The sequence below is a fragment of the Dama dama genome, chromosome 15, assembly GCF_033118175.1.
Source record: "Dama dama isolate Ldn47 chromosome 15, ASM3311817v1, whole genome shotgun sequence".
NCBI lineage: Eukaryota > Metazoa > Chordata > Mammalia > Artiodactyla > Cervidae > Dama > Dama dama.
The window spans coordinates 56,340,110-56,360,524 of record NC_083695.1 but is presented as its reverse complement, the minus strand read 5'-3'; the positions used below and the strand labels follow the sequence as shown (position 1 = coordinate 56,360,524).

Here is a 20,415-nt window from a genome sequence, read left to right as displayed (position 1 = left end):
ACTAAGCTACTCCCTTGGCATCTTTTCCTCTCTGGACTAAACTAAAACTCTGTCCCAATTTTTTCTAAAAACTTCACACATTAATGCAAGTTTTTAAATGTAGGTAAGTAAAGCACTTATTCAACGGGCTGAGAGCAAATTTAGGGTCTCGGAAAGAATGTAACACATGCATCAGAGAACCTTAGCTGGCCCTACTTTCTTCATCTGGAAAGAAACAAGACATTTTTATAACTTGTCAGAAATTTGCCATTTTACATCAGCATATTTAACTTCACCACATCTGACTATAACAAAAGCAGCTTTAGAATTAAAAAAGTGTAAGATTAAAGAACGCATTAAACACCACAAAACAAGTATCCTATAAGTAAAGTGTCTCCTAATTATGTAACTAAAGGAAGCAAGCTAAGAACTACTTTTAAAACTACTGGCAATATAAAAATGGGAAGAAAAAAAAAAAAGCTTTAATAAAGCATATCAATCCTGTTAAGAGATGTTTTTATGTAACATTCTTCTGAATACCTCATATAGTGCAATATACTTCAGTTGAAAACATCTTCAGCCTTTTCTGACAGAAGTTCAAAGCAGCACTTTCACAATCAGCCAAGTTAACACATGAGCCTTCTTCAAATAAACCCTTTTTTGTTACCAGGGAACTTTTGTGGAAAAAGTTCTTATAAAGAACACTAGCCTAGCAGCTGTCAAAAAATACAGATGCTAAAAGCTCTATCATTTATTAGCAATTTGACCTTCTTAAATACCACAACCTTAGGGCAAAGATACTGACTTGTATAAAACATCATACTTACTATATACCAAACACTTAAACCTCTAAATCAGAGTTTCTCAACCTCAGCAGTGTTGGCAACTTGGGCTAGACTATTATTTGTTGCAGATGAGGCTATTCTGTTTTCTAGGATGTTTAGCAGCATTCCTTGACTCTATGCTGAGACAGATGCCAACAGCTTCCGCCCTCTGCCTCTCCTCCCCAAGCTGTGACCACTAAAAATGTCTCTAGACATTGCCAAATACCCAGACAAGGCAGGAGGGGATCAGCCCCAAGTTGGCAATCAGTATTTTGAAAATATATTCTTCCAACAAACCTAAAAAAGCACACACAAGGGTTTTTACCACCGTGTTAGAGATGTGAAAACCAAGGTTCACCAAGGTTAAGTACTTTGTCTTTTATTACATAACTGATAAATAGCTGAGCAAGGACTTAAGCTAGACTTTAAGTCTAGCTAACTCCCAAATCTATACTCCTTCCATTCCACTATGCTTTTGTAAAACTCATTGTGTCGTCTGCAAAAATTAGGATAACAATTGCCATCTGAGCTATTTAGGATTTACAAATAAAATGATATGTATATGTAAATTCTATTAAACTAAAGGAGATAACATATTAAGGATTTGGTTGACAGGAGATTCCCCTGATGCTGGGAAAGACTGAAAGCAGGAGAATGGGACAACAAAGGATGAGATGGTTGGGTGGCATCACCGACTCAATGGACATGAGTTTGAGTAAACTCTGGGAACATAGAAAGGCCTGGCGTGCTGCAGTCCATGGGGTCACAAAGAGTTGGACACGACGAAGTAACTGAACTGAACTGAACTGACAGGAGATAATGTAATACAGTGGTTCACAAAGTGTGATCCCCAGGCTACCATCATCAGTACAGTCTGGGAACTTAATAAAATACAAATTCTCAGGCCCCAACTCAGATGTTAACGAATGTGAAACTCTGGAGGTGGGGCAAGTAATCTATGACTTAAGTCTTGCAAGTTTTTTACATGCCCATCTAAAGTTTGAGAACCACTGATGTACATAATGGGAAAAATACTGCAGCAGGTGCCTAAAAACCCAGCACCCTCTTTGGACTCAATCTTCTGGTAGCCTTTAACAAGTTACTGGGTTTTTTTTTTTTTGGAGCTACGATTTCTGTATAAAAAAATAAAGAAAGTAATGCTTGTACCATCTTTTAGGCTGCTCCTTTTTAGTTGCAAAATCAAATGCATTAATAATTATTAAAGGCTTTGTTAATGAAAAATGCTAAACAAATATAAGACACAGGGTATATGCTAGCTAATTCTATTTCATCTTTCAAAAAAAATCCCTTCTGGCTTAAGTCCTCATTTCTTCATCTTTCATACTTTATAAATGAATAAGTGAAAATGTTAAATAAATTTTACAACAAAGCTAAGTTAAGCCTGGCAAAGTACTGTTTTCACATTACAAAAGAAAAAAGTCTACACATTTCACTTTAACTCTGATAGACTCAAAGTCACTGATAAATACATATTTAAAAAATAAACACCTAAAAAATATCAAGCTTGGTAACATTCCCCAAACTTCATTTTAAAAGTAGAATAAAGATTGCCCTTCTATTTATTTAATCTCCAGTAAGTTCCAAGTAAATAGAACACTCAAACAGAAGTGTCTCACTAAATTCATGACAGCAAAAGAATTTAAATTGAAAAAAAAAAAAAAACTGTATATATTTAAAACAAGGACTTGTTTGCAACTCAACATGTATGCTGTACTTATAAATCACTTTAAGAATATATCTGATTCGGGACTTCTCTGGTGGTCCAATAGTTAAGAATTCATCTTCCAAGGCAGGAGACAAAGGCTTAATTTCTGGCCAGGAAATTAAGGGCATACGTGCCGCAGGGCGACCAAGCCTGCGTGCCACGACGTGAGCCCACGTGCTCTAGAGCCTGGGCTCTACAGCAAGGGAAGCCCGTGGGCCACAACTGGAGAAAGCCTGATCACTGCAACAAAGACCCAGAACAGTCAAGGTTTTTTTTAAATTCAGGAAAAAAAACATATACATCTGATGTAAGGACTATATGCTCTAAATCACAACCCATTTCCTAACACCTTAAATAACTACATCTTCCTTAAAAGATCAAAAATACTAAATACATAAAATTAGCAGAATGCAATTAACACTAGTTAATATTTAGCTTATTTAGTCATTAAATTATTAATGATTTGGTAATTTAGTTGATTAATTAGTAATTAATAGTAAAGAAGAGAGAACCTTATTATATTCAGCCTAAAAACCCACAAAAAGCAAAAGAAATAAAATTGAAAGCTATTCTGAAGGGCTTTAATAACACTAAATCAACTGTAAGTTTGGGGTAGTGATATAGAACAAAATTTAGGTGCATGTAACATAAAATAGAAGAAGAAAGTGAGGGAATTTAGGCAATTAAGTTTTCCTAGAAGCTGTCAAAATGCACAGTTCAATTCTGCAACCTAGACTTGGACCAAAAATACAGCTAGTTTATCCAACATATAACAAAACATGTAAAAATCATTTAATCAGACAGTTGCATACATAATTAGACAACACAATTCATTCTGTAATACAAGACAAATAAGAAACAAACAAAAACCTTCCTGGAAATCAAGTGCTTCACTCCTGAGGGCACTGTGACACAGCAAGGAGACCAGAACAGGGAAAGGAAAAAAAAACGACTGATCCCTACACACAAGAAACGGCCTTTAATAGGCAGGTCTCAGGCTTACTCAATCTTTCCCCATACCTGGTAAGAATAAATTAAGAAAAAAATCTTTTAGCTCTTCTTCCCATTTCTAGGGCCTAAAACTGGATCAAAAGTGAAAATGGGAAATAACACAAAGGTTTAACCTAAATAAAACTCCCATATTAATGCACTGACAGATTATTTTAAGTGCAAATGATAATGTAATGAATGTAACTTGGCGTTCAAAGCTGCCTGACTCCTTCAAAAATCTGAACTTAAAAAGAAATACTACAGTACCTTCACTGATAGTTTATGTAACTGTTATATCATATAATAAATGTTTTGAGACAAAGATTACTCTGTGAATAAAATATATATTTTAGTTGACCTGTTTAAAGAAAATTTAATATTTTAACAAATTTTTATTTTAATATTATAACAAAATTTTATTTTTCTACTTCATATAGAGGAAGTTTTCATCATATCTTAGTATTTAAACCAAATAGTCTTTGATTAGTATGATTAACGCTTCCATAGTATGAGGGAGCAGAGCTTCAAATTATTTGTGATGAAACAGCAAAATCACAGACATTTTTTACTCAGAGCTCCTAAAAGGAATACCCCTATTTTAAAAAATACTCATAGCATGAACCAATTAATATGGCAATATATCCAAAACTGAGGAAATTCAGTTAAAATCACTGCTCCTCCCATACATGAAAAGACAAATAATTTCTCATACATGAGTAACCTGGAACTATAATTTTTAAGAGCAGCAGTGTCCATTTAAATACTTACAAGGTGGCAAGTGCTATGTCATTACTTATCTCATTTATTCTTCAAAATAAACATTATATGGGTGGGTACCATTATCCCCATTTCACAGATAATATAGATTGAGAAAAGTTAAGCAACCTACACAAAGTCATCCAGCTACTAAATGTCAGAGTCAGGATTTCAACACAGGCAGTATTGGTTCCAGAGCCTACACTTGCCACCTTAAAATCTAAAATGAAACAATGTACAATGTGCGGAAAAAACTCATACTCAATATTTGAATGTAATTTAAAACAGATTTAACCTTATTTAAAACTTATAAAACCATACCCACCAGGTGAACTCTTCTTTAAAGAGAAATTCAATTTTTAGAAATATTACTATAATTGCCTGACTTTGTCTTTATTTACATACATATAAGTATTCAAACACTTTTAAGTTAGATCCACTGTCCATAGCTGAAGTGATGACTACTATAATAACTAAGTGTGTAACAACTTAAAATATGACACATAGCCTTTCTTCCCCACACTACATACAGGTTAAGAATAATTTTTTGCTGCAAGGTACTGCCATAGTATCCAAATCTGCCAAAAGGACCAACAGGTACACGCCTAATACCCTGAAGATGTCCACTCATCTCTGAATGCAAACTGTTGCAAATGAAGTGAATCTGCCTTAACCATATAGAACTAAATGAAGACTTTCCATATGAAATTAATTCACCCCTAAGTTATGTTTATTCTTCTTAAATCAGTATTTTTAACAGTATTTTTAATTCCACTGCAAATTTTAAAAGAACCAAATTGCTAATAGCTTTTCTGTAGCCAATGAAAAAATTCCAAAAATTAGGGAAGAGTAGGTGGACAGTCAAATCCAATATACTAATTTCACCTTTCTTGACAAATGAAAGTATTTTACATTAGTAAGTGCATATATATAGTCTACAAACCAAAATATTCTGACCACCCAGCAAAATATGCATGTGGAAGTAAGACAGCCTATGTAAAAGAATTAAAGTCATCAGTTAAGGGTTGTTCAGACAAATAACATCAATATTTCTGATAGCAACTGTGTTAATTTTAGAGTTACCAATTAGAAAGCAATTGTAAAACTGAATATTTACTAAAATAATTTCTGACCCCAATCTCACAGTCTGATACATTTTAAGTCACTATCTTTAGAATAAATCCTAACACTTTTTCTTAGTGAAATCAGACCACAAAAGAATACTGACTTTACTTAAAATCCTGTTTATCTAACAGAAAAAGAGAGGAGAAAAGAGTGACAGTTCTATGAAATACAAATAGAACTTCGGAACAAAGAGTATCTACAGAAAAAAAAAAGTATACCAAATAAATTTCTTTCATTATCAACATTTTTCTGGAAGCTAACTTCTTATAATACAGCCAAGGCCTAACATTTCAAGTAAGTGAAAAACTGTCATAAACGTGCAAACTTCTAAATTTCTTTTTACAAACTCCAATTTCACATACAATATTAATATAAAAATATATCCTACGCTGCTGTCTTACTAGAAAAGTTGAGGTAAAAATTTAAAAATAGAATGTCTGAGAATGATTTAATGTCAAAATTTTGTGAACTGATTTTCCCATAATAAATACTCTTACATTAAAAGTCACTGAAGTGATTACTTAAATGGCTTAAAAATTATTAAAAAGTATTAAGCTATCACCACATGAACAAATAGCAAATGGGGCAAATCTCGAAATGAGGACATCTGAAAATCAGACTTTCAAAAAGTATTTTGTGACATTAAGAGGTCTGTATTTTTTTTCGTGGTTTATTGGAAAAAGCAGATACTATACTGTACCACACAAGAATTAAAATATCACCAGCTACCTTCAATGTTAAGATTCTAAAAGGTAATACATACAAATGCATCTTTCTCTACTATCTCTCTAAAACTATATTTAAAATAACGTGGTTACGTCTCATATTTTATATTTACTATTTCTTTAGTGTATCATAAGCAATGTTAAATCTGCACTGATGACTATACTATAGTGAAAACTTTTACAATGAACAGCAATAAATTCTTTTCCTTATATTAAGAACTACATAAACCGTAAATTTCTCCGATGTACTTTATTCTTTAATACGCTTTATGAAAATGAAGTTTGTGGATCATCCTGTAACAATTAGGTGGCCCAGTCATTTTGCACAGGAAAGAAATACAACTTAACTGATACAAAAAGTGTAAAATAAAAACTTTGAGTAGAATTAAAAAAAAAATCTTCACTATACAGTCATTTCAGTAATCACTAATCTTAAAAGATAACAGCTAACTTCAACAGTCACTATACTCTCTATGAATTAAAGTTTCCCCTATGAAGGTTAATTATTTGAAAAGATGCAAACTTATCAAACAATTAAAATTCAACAGAAGCCTGAAGTGTCCATGAAATCTAAAACAATGAACTTTTTATAGTCTCGTGTTCAGTACTACTTTCCAGACTAATATTAAGGATAAGCCCCCACCAAAAAATGATTTTTAGAATAATTCAATTTTGCAAAAAAAAAAAAAACAAACCCATAGTCCTCAATTTTCCTTTAAGGAAGTCACTTCATTACTGACCTTTATAAAAATACTCCAATCACTACTTTCATTAAAGAATTAACTTTGAGAAGGCTAACTGCTGAAACACTACAACTTGCCAGGGAAAAAGCCGTCAATGGCCATTTTAATTTTCCCCCACCGCTAAACCCAAAACACTGAAGTGAAACCAAGCAAGCCCAAGGGCCCTGGTGGATCAAAATTATTGGAAGTGCAACTACCAAAAAGGCAACCCTTTACTGACTTTCCTAACATGATTTTTTTTTCATATCAACATTTGGCTCAATAAAACCACAACTCTAGAAATTAAGTGTTATTAGTCATTTGATGCAATATATGATAATGCTTTCTATGCATACCATAACTAAAAGGACAGTTTTAGAGAAAGCTGTAATTCACATAAATTTCACACACAGAGGCACACACCTTGAAATCAAAGGAGAAATGGCTAATCACCGCACTGCTCACATATAAAAACCTGGTAGAATGATATTAGTCTCATAACTCTGATAATTTAAAATCAAATGGGTAAAGCAAAAATAGCATAAACATACTCTGAATATTAAAAGCAATCTGCCTAACAAACAGCATTCTAGAAAATTTTTTGAATGTGGGTTTACTTTAAAAAGTTAAACATTTAATTAATTTGATCCTATACATCTAGATGACTATCAAGTCATACCAATAGACTACTTCTGAAATAGGTTACAAATCAGAAAAACCAAGTTAAGTATTTTTCATGATTATCTTCTGGGCAAACAGGTCAAGTTCAGCTTTAGTACTTTTTCAATCAATGCAACTCCAAAATTTCCAAATATTCTTTTAAAATATTATTTTTAAACTTAACAGAAAACTTAAGTTGTGTGCGTGGTAAAGCTACTTCTTCAGTAACTTTTATCTTCACTTCATATCAAAACCTTGGGCAAAATCAACTGCAAATACTATGTATGTATGTGCAGATACATAATCCAAAGGAATAAAAACTCTTCACGTATGCAACATTTTTCTTCAAAAGTATCTTCCCCACAGTTTTTAGCTAGAGATACAGACACCTGCTAAATAACCACTTTTTTGAGTATACTCTATTATAAACACCTACACAACTGCCACTGCTACAACTGACATCACCAAATTTTTTATCTTAATAGAAACCTTAATAAAATGCTTCAGTCACCTCAGACCAATAACTTAATCCTATTTTTCATGCCTTATACACTGGCCTACCAGTGACTCTCAATTCCTAACATATTTCCCATTCTGCCAAAAAAGAGGGCTCTACCCCCCCATCCTTGACCAAAATTTGTTCATTATACCTGAAACTGTGAAGATTCATGCCTTTCAATAACCACTATCTTCTGAAATACAAAAGCCTAACTTTCAGACAACCAATTGTACCCCACTGAAATTCTTGGGTTTCTGTCTTATTCAACAAGCTGACTCAGTAAATTTAATACACCATATGAAAAAAGCAAACACACCTACAATCCAAAGATGGAGTAATCCACTCTTGCCAGCATTTCTGATTATCAGCTGGTAAATTATACTTGACGTTCTACACAAGTCAGAGTAAAATTAACGGATACCCAAAGGTGTCACAAGACCTGAAACCTAAATAAAGTTGAGTGTCAATTCAAGTATATACTTCAATCAATACTTAAATTTCAAGTGAAACTTAAGTTTAATCTCTGCAATCACCATTTGCTACACACAATACCCTTGAACCTACATAACATTATCATCTGAGATCAAAAACTACTCAATCTCCATTCTATTACGTGTCAGAAGAGCACTAAATCTACAATGCTACTGAACTGAAAATTTCAAGTCCTATCCTCCATCATCTCAAAGAGATTTTTTTTAAAAAAAGCAAATTTAACAAAATCTAATAAGAGCGTCTTTGAGAAGTATCATGGTACTATTGATTTCAAACTGCAAAACTTCTAAACGCGGTTCAAAGTTGTAATTAACTTAGTTTTAATGCATAAACCTACTGTTGCCTTCAAATGAGCACCATATATGCTAAAATGATTCTCTCTAAAGTTATGCAAATCAGTTCACAACTCACATTTTAAAAGAATCTATCAATGCAACCCAGGAAACTAAAAACAATCACTGCAAGATTCTGATGCAATAAGCTGTACGTGCAACACTAATTTTCCTTTTAATCTGATCTATACCCTTGATCTAGGGCCTAAAGCCAAGATTTAATCGAAATATGCTCAAGCTCAAAGCATCTACTTTTCTGTTCATTTAGTAGACCGGATTACCGAGCTCACTAATCCACCAGCAGTGTTCTGGATTCTGCGGACAATAGCCCTTAGAAAGAGACCCATCGGTGCCTTGACACTTGCAAACAGGCAAGAGTTCCGTCTAGCCGAACACACCCTAGGCTGAATGCATTCAAAAGAGACACAAAATATACATCTAGAAATCCGACCAGGGTTAAACGTTATAGTCACCCACACTATGGACATTTTTTCGCATCCGTCTATTCCCACGTTATCAGAGAGAGTGACAGAAAGGCAAAGGGGAGCAGCAGCCACAGAAATGGATACAGGTCAAGTCTAAGTCGAATCCATCCTCTTGATATCTCCTTTTGTTTCTGCTAACGATCTCTTTGATGATGGCTGTCATGTCTGGGAGCCTGTGGCTGAAGAAAAAGGAGGAGAGAGATGGCAGAAGCTGCTGGTGGCGGGGCTTCTTCTGCAGGATGGAAATGGCTCTGGACTTGGTGGTGGCTGATGCCCCTCGCTCTGCTGCCGCTTGGCTCTGGACCGCAGCCGGGTAATGGCTGCTGCGGCGGCTGCTGGATGGTTGCAGCGACTGGGCCTGCTTCTCCTCAGCAGCCAGGGGTCTGGCAGCGGCGGCAGCGGAATGGGGAGAAGAATAATCCTCGGAACGGCTGCCTCCTCCGGCGGCCTCCGGAGCCCGGGCCAGGGGGGGTGCGGCGGCGGCGGAGGGGACGTTTAAAACCGGCCCGGGTCCCTGGATGTGCCGCCGCCGCCGCCGCCGTGTTGGAGGCAGTAGAAGGGGAGAGACCAACTCTCCGGCGTTCCCAGCCCTGGAAATGGTGACAGGCGACTCCGACCCCCTCCCCGGAGCTGCGGCCGCCGCCGCCGCCGCCGCCGCTTCTCCCCCCCGCTCCAGGAGCGGGAGGTGCCGCCGCCGCGCCTCAGCCGGCTCCCGCCCGAGCCCACGGCTTCCACCTTCCCTTTCAGGAGAAGCCGAGAAAGAGGCTGCACGGTTAGAAAAGACGAAGAGGGGGCGAGAAACGCCGCCGCTGCCGCCGCCGCCGGCCGGCCGGCTCCCCGAGGGCGCTGCCCCCGCGGCTGCTCACAGGCGCTGAGAGGGGCTCTGGGCTGCGGCCGCCGCCGTCTCTCATCTCCCTCGCCTGAGCCCGGCCTCGCCTCGCAGCGGCTCAACTCTCAAACTTCCATCATGGCTGCAGCTTCCGAGAGGAGAGATCTGAGCGCAGCCGCGTCCCGGCGCCCGAGCGCGTATCCTGCCGCAGTGCACAAAGAGTCCCGCCACATCACCGCCCGCCGGCCTGCCCGCCCCCTCCGCCGCCGCCGCCGCCGCGCCGGGAGTCCGGGCGCCTCGGGAGCCCGAGGGGAGGAGGGAGGCGTACCCGACCGCGCTAGGGGAGGGGTGGGGCGGGAAGGGCAGGGCAGAGGCTGTGAGGAGGCGGCAGAAGGTGCAGCTCCGGGTGCAAGCGCCGAGTCCCCAACCTGCAGGCGCACTGAGCATGCCCAGTATGACTGCTAGTGCTAGATCGGGCTTGTTGCGAGGCGCCCGCCTGTAACTGCACTTGCCGCGGCTTCTTCTGCAGCAGCGCAGGGTGGGGGGAACGAGCTGAGCCACGGCCGGTGCCCAGCCGGAGGCAGAGTAAACTACTGCGAAGGTGGGCAGGCGGGGGGCGGGGAGCGGGGGGAGGGAAGGGGCGCGGTGAAGGTTGAAGCAGGTTTGTTCATCTGTGTCACTGACTTGAGTGTGAGGCTACCTGCGCACAGGTGGAAAAGGCCAGGTGACCGCGCTGGTCAGTGTTCAAGGAAATGCAGGGACGGCCCGTGCAGCAAGGACACCCCTCCCCCCACCCCTAGACTTCCCCAGCACGGCCTGCAGCCTCCCTCTGCTTTTGCACCGATGTCGGATCATAAGCGTTCGCGGCGACTTGACTGCAGGAGCCTTCGCCGAGAAATCCCACCTCTCCACCCACCCCCGCCCGTGTCCTCAAGGTGTCAGTCTTAGTACAAAGAACAACCCCCTATTGTGTCTCCAGTGTGTATCACCTCACCCGGCTCCCTTTCACCGCCCCACTTCCCGCTCCACCGGCTACTCGATTCATTTGTCCTAAAAATGAAAGCTCCTAGCAGAGCGCGCCCAGTGTGAGCACATTGCCCCTGAATATCTAGATCCTCAAAGGCAACTGTCCAGGTGAGCTGAAAGCGGATCCCCGAAGATGGAATGCATCCTGCAGCCCCTGCATTCCCCCCGGAGAGCCGAGAATCTCTCTCCTCGGGGTTCCAGTTGGGTTCACCGCTTCCAATTCAAGCTCGATCCTTAGAAGCTGCTCGACCCGCCCCTTTTGGACCGCTGTGAAAACCTCGCTGGGTGAATCGCCCCGGAGCCAGGTTCCGCGCTGCCCCTAGCCGGGGAGTGCGCGCCGCAGACCCCGGTTGCAGCGCGGGAGGGCGAAGTACGTGATTGTAGGAAGCTGCAGCCCCTGTGAGTGGGCGGAGCCGAGGAGGGTTCAAAAGGAGGTGGAGGGATACGCGGGCCACAGTCGGAACTACTTTCAGGAGGAGGTCACGTGTACTTCTAGTTGGGGAACTTTCCAAATTCCCACTCCCATATGATAGCTGTAGAGGCAAGTGCTTCGCTTCCTTTGCCCGGAGTACTCCCGCCTTGTACGGGCAGCGGGACCCCAGAGCCTCCCGCGTCTCGATGGAAGAACAGGCTCAGACGAGCCTCCCACTGGAGCGCAGTCGGGGCTGGCGCCGGAGGAGCTGGTTACACAAGCACCCACATCCAAGCACGTGCCCCCGCCTTCCCTCACCTTGGCTGCTGCCGCTGATTCTTACAGATTTCGGAGCGAGGGTTCCTAAGCTGGTCGCACCCTTTGCCCGCTACCCACAGAGCAAGCTAGAGGACCGAAACCTGGGACTCCGAGCTCTGGAATCACTAGCTCTGCCTTCCCAACCGTGGGAGAAGGGGCTAGATTTCAGGGGTCTGGCGCATCTTTCTCGCTAGCGCCCTGCCCCTTAGGGCGTAACTTTCCTGGTGCTGTACTCGCGGGGCAAAAGGGTATCTCCTGCAGCAACCCGCTGCGTGAATTCAACGTCGTTGCGACAAGCTTTCAGTCAATACTTTGGAGCTGATGAGCGCGCCCCACCTACTGTAGACTCAGCCAAGTGACTTATCTGGTCGGAGAACCTAGTCCATGGCCTTCTGCCCAGAACAAACTTGTCAAGTCTGCTTACAGTTCGGATTGGTTGACCTAAACCGCGAAAGAGCTGGTTCAGAAATGCTGAGAACTGGAGTGCATTTACCCCAACATCGATCAGCCTGTAAAGTGAGTTGTCCGCTGTCTACTTGGAGAGAAAGAGGGCATCAATACCAACCTAGGAATTCTTTCTTTCCGCTGGGAAGCAAAACTCAAGAATTTGAGTCCAAAAGAATTTAAGTTGATACCTAGGTTGAGGCACTAGTCGTGTTTTCATATCTTGAGAATGGGATGAGTTTGCATGTGTATTGCAGTAATTGTGAATATGTGGCTAGGGAAGGTCTAAAGAGAATTTACTCAATGTATGAGAAAGAAAATGATAAATGAGCACATCATAGTTGCAGGCAGCCCCTGAGGACTAGAAACCTCAAGAGAGCTTGCTTAGACGCCACAGACCATTACCTAACTCCAGCACTACTAATTAAACCAGGGATACTTACACTGCTCTTAGGAGATCTCTGAGGCTTCGTGAAACTTCGAATTTATATGCAACATCCTTTTAAGATAGCACTACAGGAGTTAGCCACCTGCTGAATCTTCAGTGTTGGTATTTATTGAAGCTTGGTTTTGTGCATAGTCCTGGTCAGCTTGGGGGAAGGAGGGGCCACAAGTGAAAAAAGAAGAACAGGAGAAAGGCCTCCATTTGGTTTCCAAAGATGAAAGCCCTGTCCACACAGCCTAATGTAAGCCAGAGATTTCTCTATTTTATAAATAGAAATAAGCCCCTGATTTTCAGATGTTCCACTAGATTGCATGGCAAGATCCTGAGAGTGGCCTTCAATTGATTATCAACTATTGCTTGGTGAGGAAAGGGAAAATGAAGATAAAGTTAAATGAAGGCAAGTGATTGCAGAGGGGTACAGTGTCCCATGTTTGTTTTTCCAGTTTCTGATCTTGTCTCCAGAGTTCCGGTTATTAGCACTGCTCTTCCTTACCCCACTCCCCATGTGAAGATGAGTCTCACAGCGTCTGAGAAGTCCTGAAATCCACTCCCTGGGAAGAATGTGGATTCAGTCCTGCCCTGTTGGGTGTTAGGTCTGAGGAGAGAATCCTTTTCCTTGCTGTGGCACAGAGCTATTCTGGAGCAGACAGGGTGTACATCACCAGCACGAATGTGCTGGAATATGAGAATGGCCCACAAGTACTTCTATCTGCTGATGGAAGAAACTGGAAAATGAGTTTTGCTGCTACTCAGGTCCCTCTACTCATCTTCATGGTGAGTTAAAGGACCACCAATGTTGGTAGATATTTGACCAACCTGACGGCAATATCAGGTGGTTATTAGAAGCTGCTGAGTAAAAATTTCTTACCTTTCCCAGTATTAAGTGGGTTCCTGGAGGAAATCCTTGTTTTTTTTTTTTTTGGTTTGTTTTTCTTCACTCTGTCCTGCTACCCCCAGATATCTCCTTACCCAGGTGGTAGAGCTGAAACCTCTAAATAGCTGACCCTATCTAATATACAGAAAGTTGTTTTTTGTTTTTTTTTTCCAAGTTCAATTGCCAAGTATCTCTTTGGCTGTACAGGTATTACAATAGGTTGGTTTCTAAACACTTCAGTTCTCTACATGACTGGATTCAGACTGCCCTGGGAGAAACAGAAGCTTGTAACAAAAGGAGAATTATTTGCTTCAGGGAAAGTAACCATATAGAATAATTAGTGAACATGATAAACTAGCTTTAATTATAGTTTTTAACAGTTGATTCCAAAACTGTATTGTTACTGCATCCAGAGAATATCTGAAGAAAGTTCTTTTCTTATTTTCTTTGATAAGTGAAATGACCAGCAACTTTATGGGGATGATATAAATAGTTGATGTGCTCTTTGTAGGTTCTGCCGCTAAAATGTCTTTTGTTGAACACTGATTGCTATAGTGCCTTTCTCATCTCCCACACACTGACCTTTCAAATAGAGATCTAAATCAATGGCTTTAATTTTTAAGCAATCTTCTCTATTTTTATCTACTTAACCACTATTTTCTAACTAATACAGACTAAAACACATACAATAATTACAGATTTTCATTTAAACCATCCCATTCTTCCAACAGTCTGAAGACTTTTCCCTTATTTCATTTATCCTAATTACAAATATTCCTGTTGTTTTAAATAAAGATATTTTGCTTACCACATTTCTCCAGAAGGTATCCGTATGGATGATACAAGCAACCACATCCTAAAAGAGAATGCTCCATTATCTCTACAAGTTCTTCATGCCATAGTCTCCTGGAGCTATTTTAGATGGCACTTGTGTCTCTTTCACATCTCAGTAGAGAGATGTGCTGTATGAAATTATCACTCTCGGAGAAATAAGGGTTGGGCTGGGTGCTTCTGGGAGAGCTATGGGGAGACTGGGCACTCACTATGTCCAAGTAGCATTTAGAAATTGTGACTTGGACTAGAGAGTGATAGAAAGGAAAGACCTAACATCACAAGACAGCTTTGATTGTTTTAGTCTCTTTATCTAACACCGGCTCTGGGACATTCCATTTTGGTGCCCTTAATACTAACACTAGCCCTATGGAACACATTTTTTGTCTTTTGGCTCTTTCAGTAATAGAAGAAGATAACTTCTATGTTACCAGTAGATATTTGGGCATTTACCAAGTGCTTCACAGAGTAGCCCTCATTTGTCTAGGTATAGGAGGGACACTGAGAAGGAGTCAAGGTTAACAATTACCTCACTCCTACAAAACTTTCCCTCAGAACAGCATTCTGGCTTCTGAGGTATCACTTTTTCTGATAATAAAGTAACAGAAAACCTTTTTGAAAGAGAAAATGCATGGTTAAAACTCTATTTAAAGTATAGGGTCTTAACTCCAGTCAGTCATTTAATGATTCAGTCAACAAATATGTGGAAGTCTTTTCTGTGCCAGTACTAATCGTGTGAAGCTCTGTGGACACCACAATGACTATGGTATTGGACTATAGGGTCCAGCCTTTATGGGATAGTCTCCTTGAAAACTTGGCTTCTTTGTCTGACATTGTTGCAACCTCTTTACAGTCTAGGAGTAAAGTTAAAGCTGTAGAAAATACCCTAACATTTGATAACTATTTCAACTATCTATTGCTGCATAACAAACCACCATAAACGTGGTGACTTAACAACCACCATTTGTTTTCTCACAATTTTGCAATTTGGGAAGGTCATAGCCAGACAGTTTTTCAGCTCTCCCTTGATGTCAGCTGGGTCAGACATGTGGTTACATCCAGCTATGAGTCTGGCTAGAACTGGAATGTCTCTGACATTCCCCACACGTCTGGCACCTCAGCTGGAGCACCTAAAATGTTGGCGCCCGCACCCCCCCCCCCCACTTCTCTTCATGTGATTGCTCATCATTCTGAGGTCCAGCCCAAGCATCTCTGCACAGTGACTGAATCTCAAGCAGAAGAAAGCAGAGGCTTCAAGGCCTCTCAAAGCCATGGTTCAGAAGACCCAGAATATCACTTTCATTGTATTCTCTCGGCCAAAGTGAGTCACATGGCTAGCCCAGATCCAAGGGGAGAGAAGTCTCCACTTCTTAATGGAAGGAGTGGCAGGGACGGTTGGAATTATGGGCAGTCATATTTGGAAACACTCTACCATAATCCATCCTTTGGCCCCAACAGTTCACACATACACACCCACTACACAGACATGCAAAAGACACTTCCTCCCCCCAGATTATCATTCTGTATAGCACTGGCTCTAAGGTCTATGATCTAGTAATAATACACCAGACCCAGATGGGAATGAGGCATCTCAGATGCTGCTCCTCTTCATCAGGAGATCCATGAACTAAAAAGACAAGTTATGATACACGACATACAATGCTGAACCAGGGACAGGATAAGTGCAATAGACACGTCTGTTCAAAAGGGGGAAACGGAAGGCACACAGCAGTCACCAACCTGTAGCAGTTCTGAAAGTCAGCCAGGTACTGTCATTCTGACTCTGAGGATCTAGTTCTCCACCAGGTCCTGGTTTTTCTCCCTGGAGTAGGTTCCTAATCCACTGACTTGGCTCCCTGCTCTGGGGTCTAGTTGACCTCTGAGTCAGTCTTTTTTCATGAGAAACTGTCTGCCTTTACAGTTGAATAGCTCCCTCAGCCTGCTTCTTGCCCATAGAAAGTTGGAGACCAAGACGCTCTTTTTTTTTTTTTTCTTTCCATTTTGAACTGTCTCCTGCCTTTTTGGTCCAAGCTTCTGGTGCTTTTACCAATGAAATTCTCTTTAAAACTGTGTGGGTTTTCTATGATTCTAATTGGAGTTCACTCCTTGACCACAAAGCAACATCTACAATTCTTTCAAAAACAAACCTCTCTACGTTGGGCCTTATCTAGGTGGCTGTGGTTGGACCACCCTTAAGATTCTTAGAAGCCCTTTTTGTCTCACTGTGAGGATCTTTCAAGCAGGTCTTACAAAATTCTTAACAGAATTTTGATTAAATCTTTTCCTTGAGGTCATATTTTATAGGCAGTCCCTGAGGCCATTTCTTAATTGAGACCTTTTGCTGACTGTAAAGACTCTTCTAGGCCCTGTATAGTTCTTCTACATCTGCTTAAAAACTGAATAATTCTTGTTTAAAACAAACAAACAAACACATTTCTCTCTTGTGATACATCATATATCAGTAAAAGAAGCCAACTGACACTTTAAACATTCATATTGAAAATCTCCTTTGCCAGGTCTATAAGTTCATTAGGTACATTTTCTGTGTTTTACTGTGCACAAGGACAAATGTTGCCAAACATTTTCCACTATATAACACCACTTAGCCAGCCTCTAATAGCTGTTTCCTCACTACTCTCATAGCCTCCATTGAGAGCTCTCAACAAAACATTAGCAAACAAATTCAACAATACATTAAAAGGATCATACACCATGATCAAGCAGGATTTATGCTAGGGATGCAAGGATGGTAAACATCTACAAATAAATTAACATGATATACCAGATTAACAAAATGAAGGATAAAAATCATATCATCATCTCAATGCATGCAGTAAAACCATTTGACAAAATTCAACATCCACTTATGTTTTTAAAAAAAACACAAAGTTTGTAAAATGGGAACATAAATCAACATAATAAAGGCCATGCATCATAAGCCCACAGCTAACCATACTTAACAGCAAAAAAAAAAAAAACTGAAACCTTTTCCAAAAAAAAAAAAACCTTTTCTTCTAAGAGCAGGAACTAGAAAAGGATGTTCACTTTCACCACTTTTATTCAACACAGTATTGGAAGTCCTAGCCAAAGCATTTATGCAAGCAAGAGAACTAAAAGGCATTCAAATTTAAAAGGAAGAATTAAACTGTCACTATTTGCAAATGACATAAGATTATACATAGAAAACCTAAAGATGCCACCAAAAAATAAATTCAGTAAAGTTGTAAGATATAAAATCAACATATGAAAATCAGTTGCATTTCTTACACTAACAATGAACTATCAGAAAAAGAAATTAAGAAAACAATTCCACTTACAATTGCATTGAAAAGAATAAAACAATTAGGAAAAAATGTAATAAATAAAGAGGTAAAAGACCTGTACACTGAAAACTCTAAAACACTGATGAGAGAAATCAAAGAAGACACAAACAAATGGAAAGATAATCTGTGCTCTTGGATTAGAAGAATTAATATTGTTTAAATGTCCTACTACCCAAAACAATCTACAGATTCGATGAAATTTCTATGAAAATTCCAAAGGCATTTTTCACAGAAATAGAACATATAATCCTAAAAATTGTATGGAACCACAAAAGACCCTAAGTAGTGAAGCAATCTGAGAAAGAAGAACAAAGCTGGAGTCATCATTTCAAGATACCTTACAAAGTTATAGTAATCAAAACAGTATGATATTGGCATAAAAGCATACACATAGACCAATGGAACAGGATATAGAGCCCACACACAACTATGCATATATGGTCAATTAACTTACTACAAAAGAGGTAACAATACACAATGGGAAAAGGACAATCTCTTCAACAAATGTTGTTGGGAAAGTCACAGACTACCATCCTACACCTACACAAAAATTAACTTGAAATGAATTAAAGACTTGTAAAACCTAAAACAATAAAAATCCTAGAATAAAATGTAGATGGTAAGCTCCTTGACATTGGTCTTGGCAATTTTTTTGCATCTGACTCCAAAAGCAAAGGCAACAGGAGCAAAAATGAACAAGCAGGACTATGTCAAACTAAAAAGGAAAGAACAGCAAAGGAAGTCATCAACACAATGAAGAGTCAACCTACTGAATGGGAGAAAATATTTGGAAATCATATCTGATAGAAGATTAATATAAAAATATTATATATAAAGAATTTATACAACTCAATAGCAAAAAAAAAAAAATTCAATTTTAAAAAATGGGTGGAACATTTTTCCAAAGAAGACATACAGATGGCAATAGGCACATGAAAAGATGCTCAGTGTCATTAATCACGCTGAGCAAAGCCAAAGCCAAAGAAAGCCAAAACACTAATTTGAAAGGATATATGCACCCCTAGGTACATTTCAGTATTACTTCAAAGTCAAGATATGCAAACAATCTAAATGTTATGTTGGTGAATGAATGGATAAAGAAGGTGTGATATATGTATTTAAATACACATACACACACAGTGGAATACTATTCAGCCATAAAAGAATGAAATTTTACCATTGGCAGCAACAGGAATGGACCTTCAGGGCATTATGTTAAGTGAAGTAAGTCAGATAGAGAAAGACAAACACTGTATGACTCACTTATATGTAGAATCTAAAAAGGAAAACAGACAAACAAATAAGCTAATATATACAGAGGACAGACTAACAGATTGGTAGTTACTGGAGGGAAGGGAAGAAGTCAGGTGGGTAAAATAGATGAAGAGGTTAAAAGGTACAAACTTTCAGCTCTAAAATAAATAAATCCTGGGGATATAATGTGACTATATGGTGACTATAGTTAATAATACAGTACTGCATATTTGAAAGTTGCGAAGAGAATAATCTTACATGGCGATTATTTTCTAAGAGAGTCTAGGCCCAGAACTGTAGTGGCATCATTTTTGCCTCTTTCCATTGATCAAAGCAACTAACAGGCCCATCAGGATTCAAGAGAGGGAAAAAAGACTCCACCTCGTAGCAAGCTTGTAGAGAGATGGAAAAATTATTGATGGTCATCTACCACCATATGCCTCACTCTCTTCCTTATAAATGAGTCTTCAAAACAGACAATTTTCCATGGTCAATTCTGCTTAGAATCTTACCATTTAAGAATCACCACCATCAGCTGACAATTTGATTAGCAACTGAATGTTTTCAGTTTGTTAGCTATTTTGTTTCTTAACCATGTAATCTTTTCATTTGCTCACTCATCTATTTCACATGCATAAATCTACTCTAGGATCAATATACTTCACAAAAGCATTTATTAAAATTCAGTAAAATAAAACAAAAGGGATAATACATGTATACATATATGTTTACATAAATACATCGAAAATATTGATATACGGAAGAATAAACCAGAGAGAAGACAACAGTTATTTCTGAGGTTAGGATGGGGAGGGAGGGCTTCAGAGGGAAAGGAGCTTCTCTTTTCACTTATTGCTTTTTGTGTAGTTTGAAGATTCTTCAAATAAATAATTTGTGATTAATTCACATTGATTGATTGTGATTGTGATTAACTGAATGTGATTAATTCACATTGAATGATTCAGCAATCATTTATCACTCTGAAAAAAGTTATTTCATCAAATAGAATTAAGACTAAAATTCCTATCATCAAAAGAATATCAAATAAACCAAGGTAAAGAGCTCAACTCTAATTTCATTTTTAAATAAATGAGCTCACAAAGGAATTTCCAGCATTTAAGCCTACAGGTCTGTTTGATGGCTGCTGCACAACAGAAATACACAAGAATACCTGCTATAAATGCTGTCTAGTGGGAGACGCTATATAATAGACAGATGTGTCTTACTCCGAGTACCCTCTCTCCCTAGATCAACCATCTCTACAAGATCTACTCTTCACTCTTTGTACTATCTAATGACCTGTTGCCCAAAGAAGGTATGCTCCGGAAATAATCATCTGATGCC

General features: G+C 39.4%; 1 protein-coding gene across 1 annotated transcript; it reads left to right on the top strand.

The window, feature by feature from the left end:
• Positions 1-11,303: 11,303 nt before the first annotated feature.
• On the top strand, positions 11,304-15,339 carry KLLN (killin, p53 regulated DNA replication inhibitor). The gene is made up of 2 exons (XM_061161335.1): positions 11,304-11,375; positions 11,555-15,339. Exons 1-2 carry the CDS (start codon positions 11,304-11,306, stop codon positions 12,092-12,094), a joined length of 612 nt encoding a protein of 203 aa, XP_061017318.1. The 3' UTR covers positions 12,095-15,339.
• Positions 15,340-20,415: the final 5,076 nt, after the last annotated feature.

Bases quoted from the DNA above. Each gene is read 5' to 3' on its own strand.
- KLLN (XM_061161335.1), top strand. From the start codon at position 11,304: ATGGAATGCATCCTGCAGCCCCTGCATTCCCCCCGGAGAGCCGAGAAT. The intron at 11,376-11,554 runs GTTCACCGCTTC...ACGTGATTGTAG, and splicing joins CTCCTCGGGGTTCCAGTTGG to GAAGCTGCAGCCCCTGTGAG.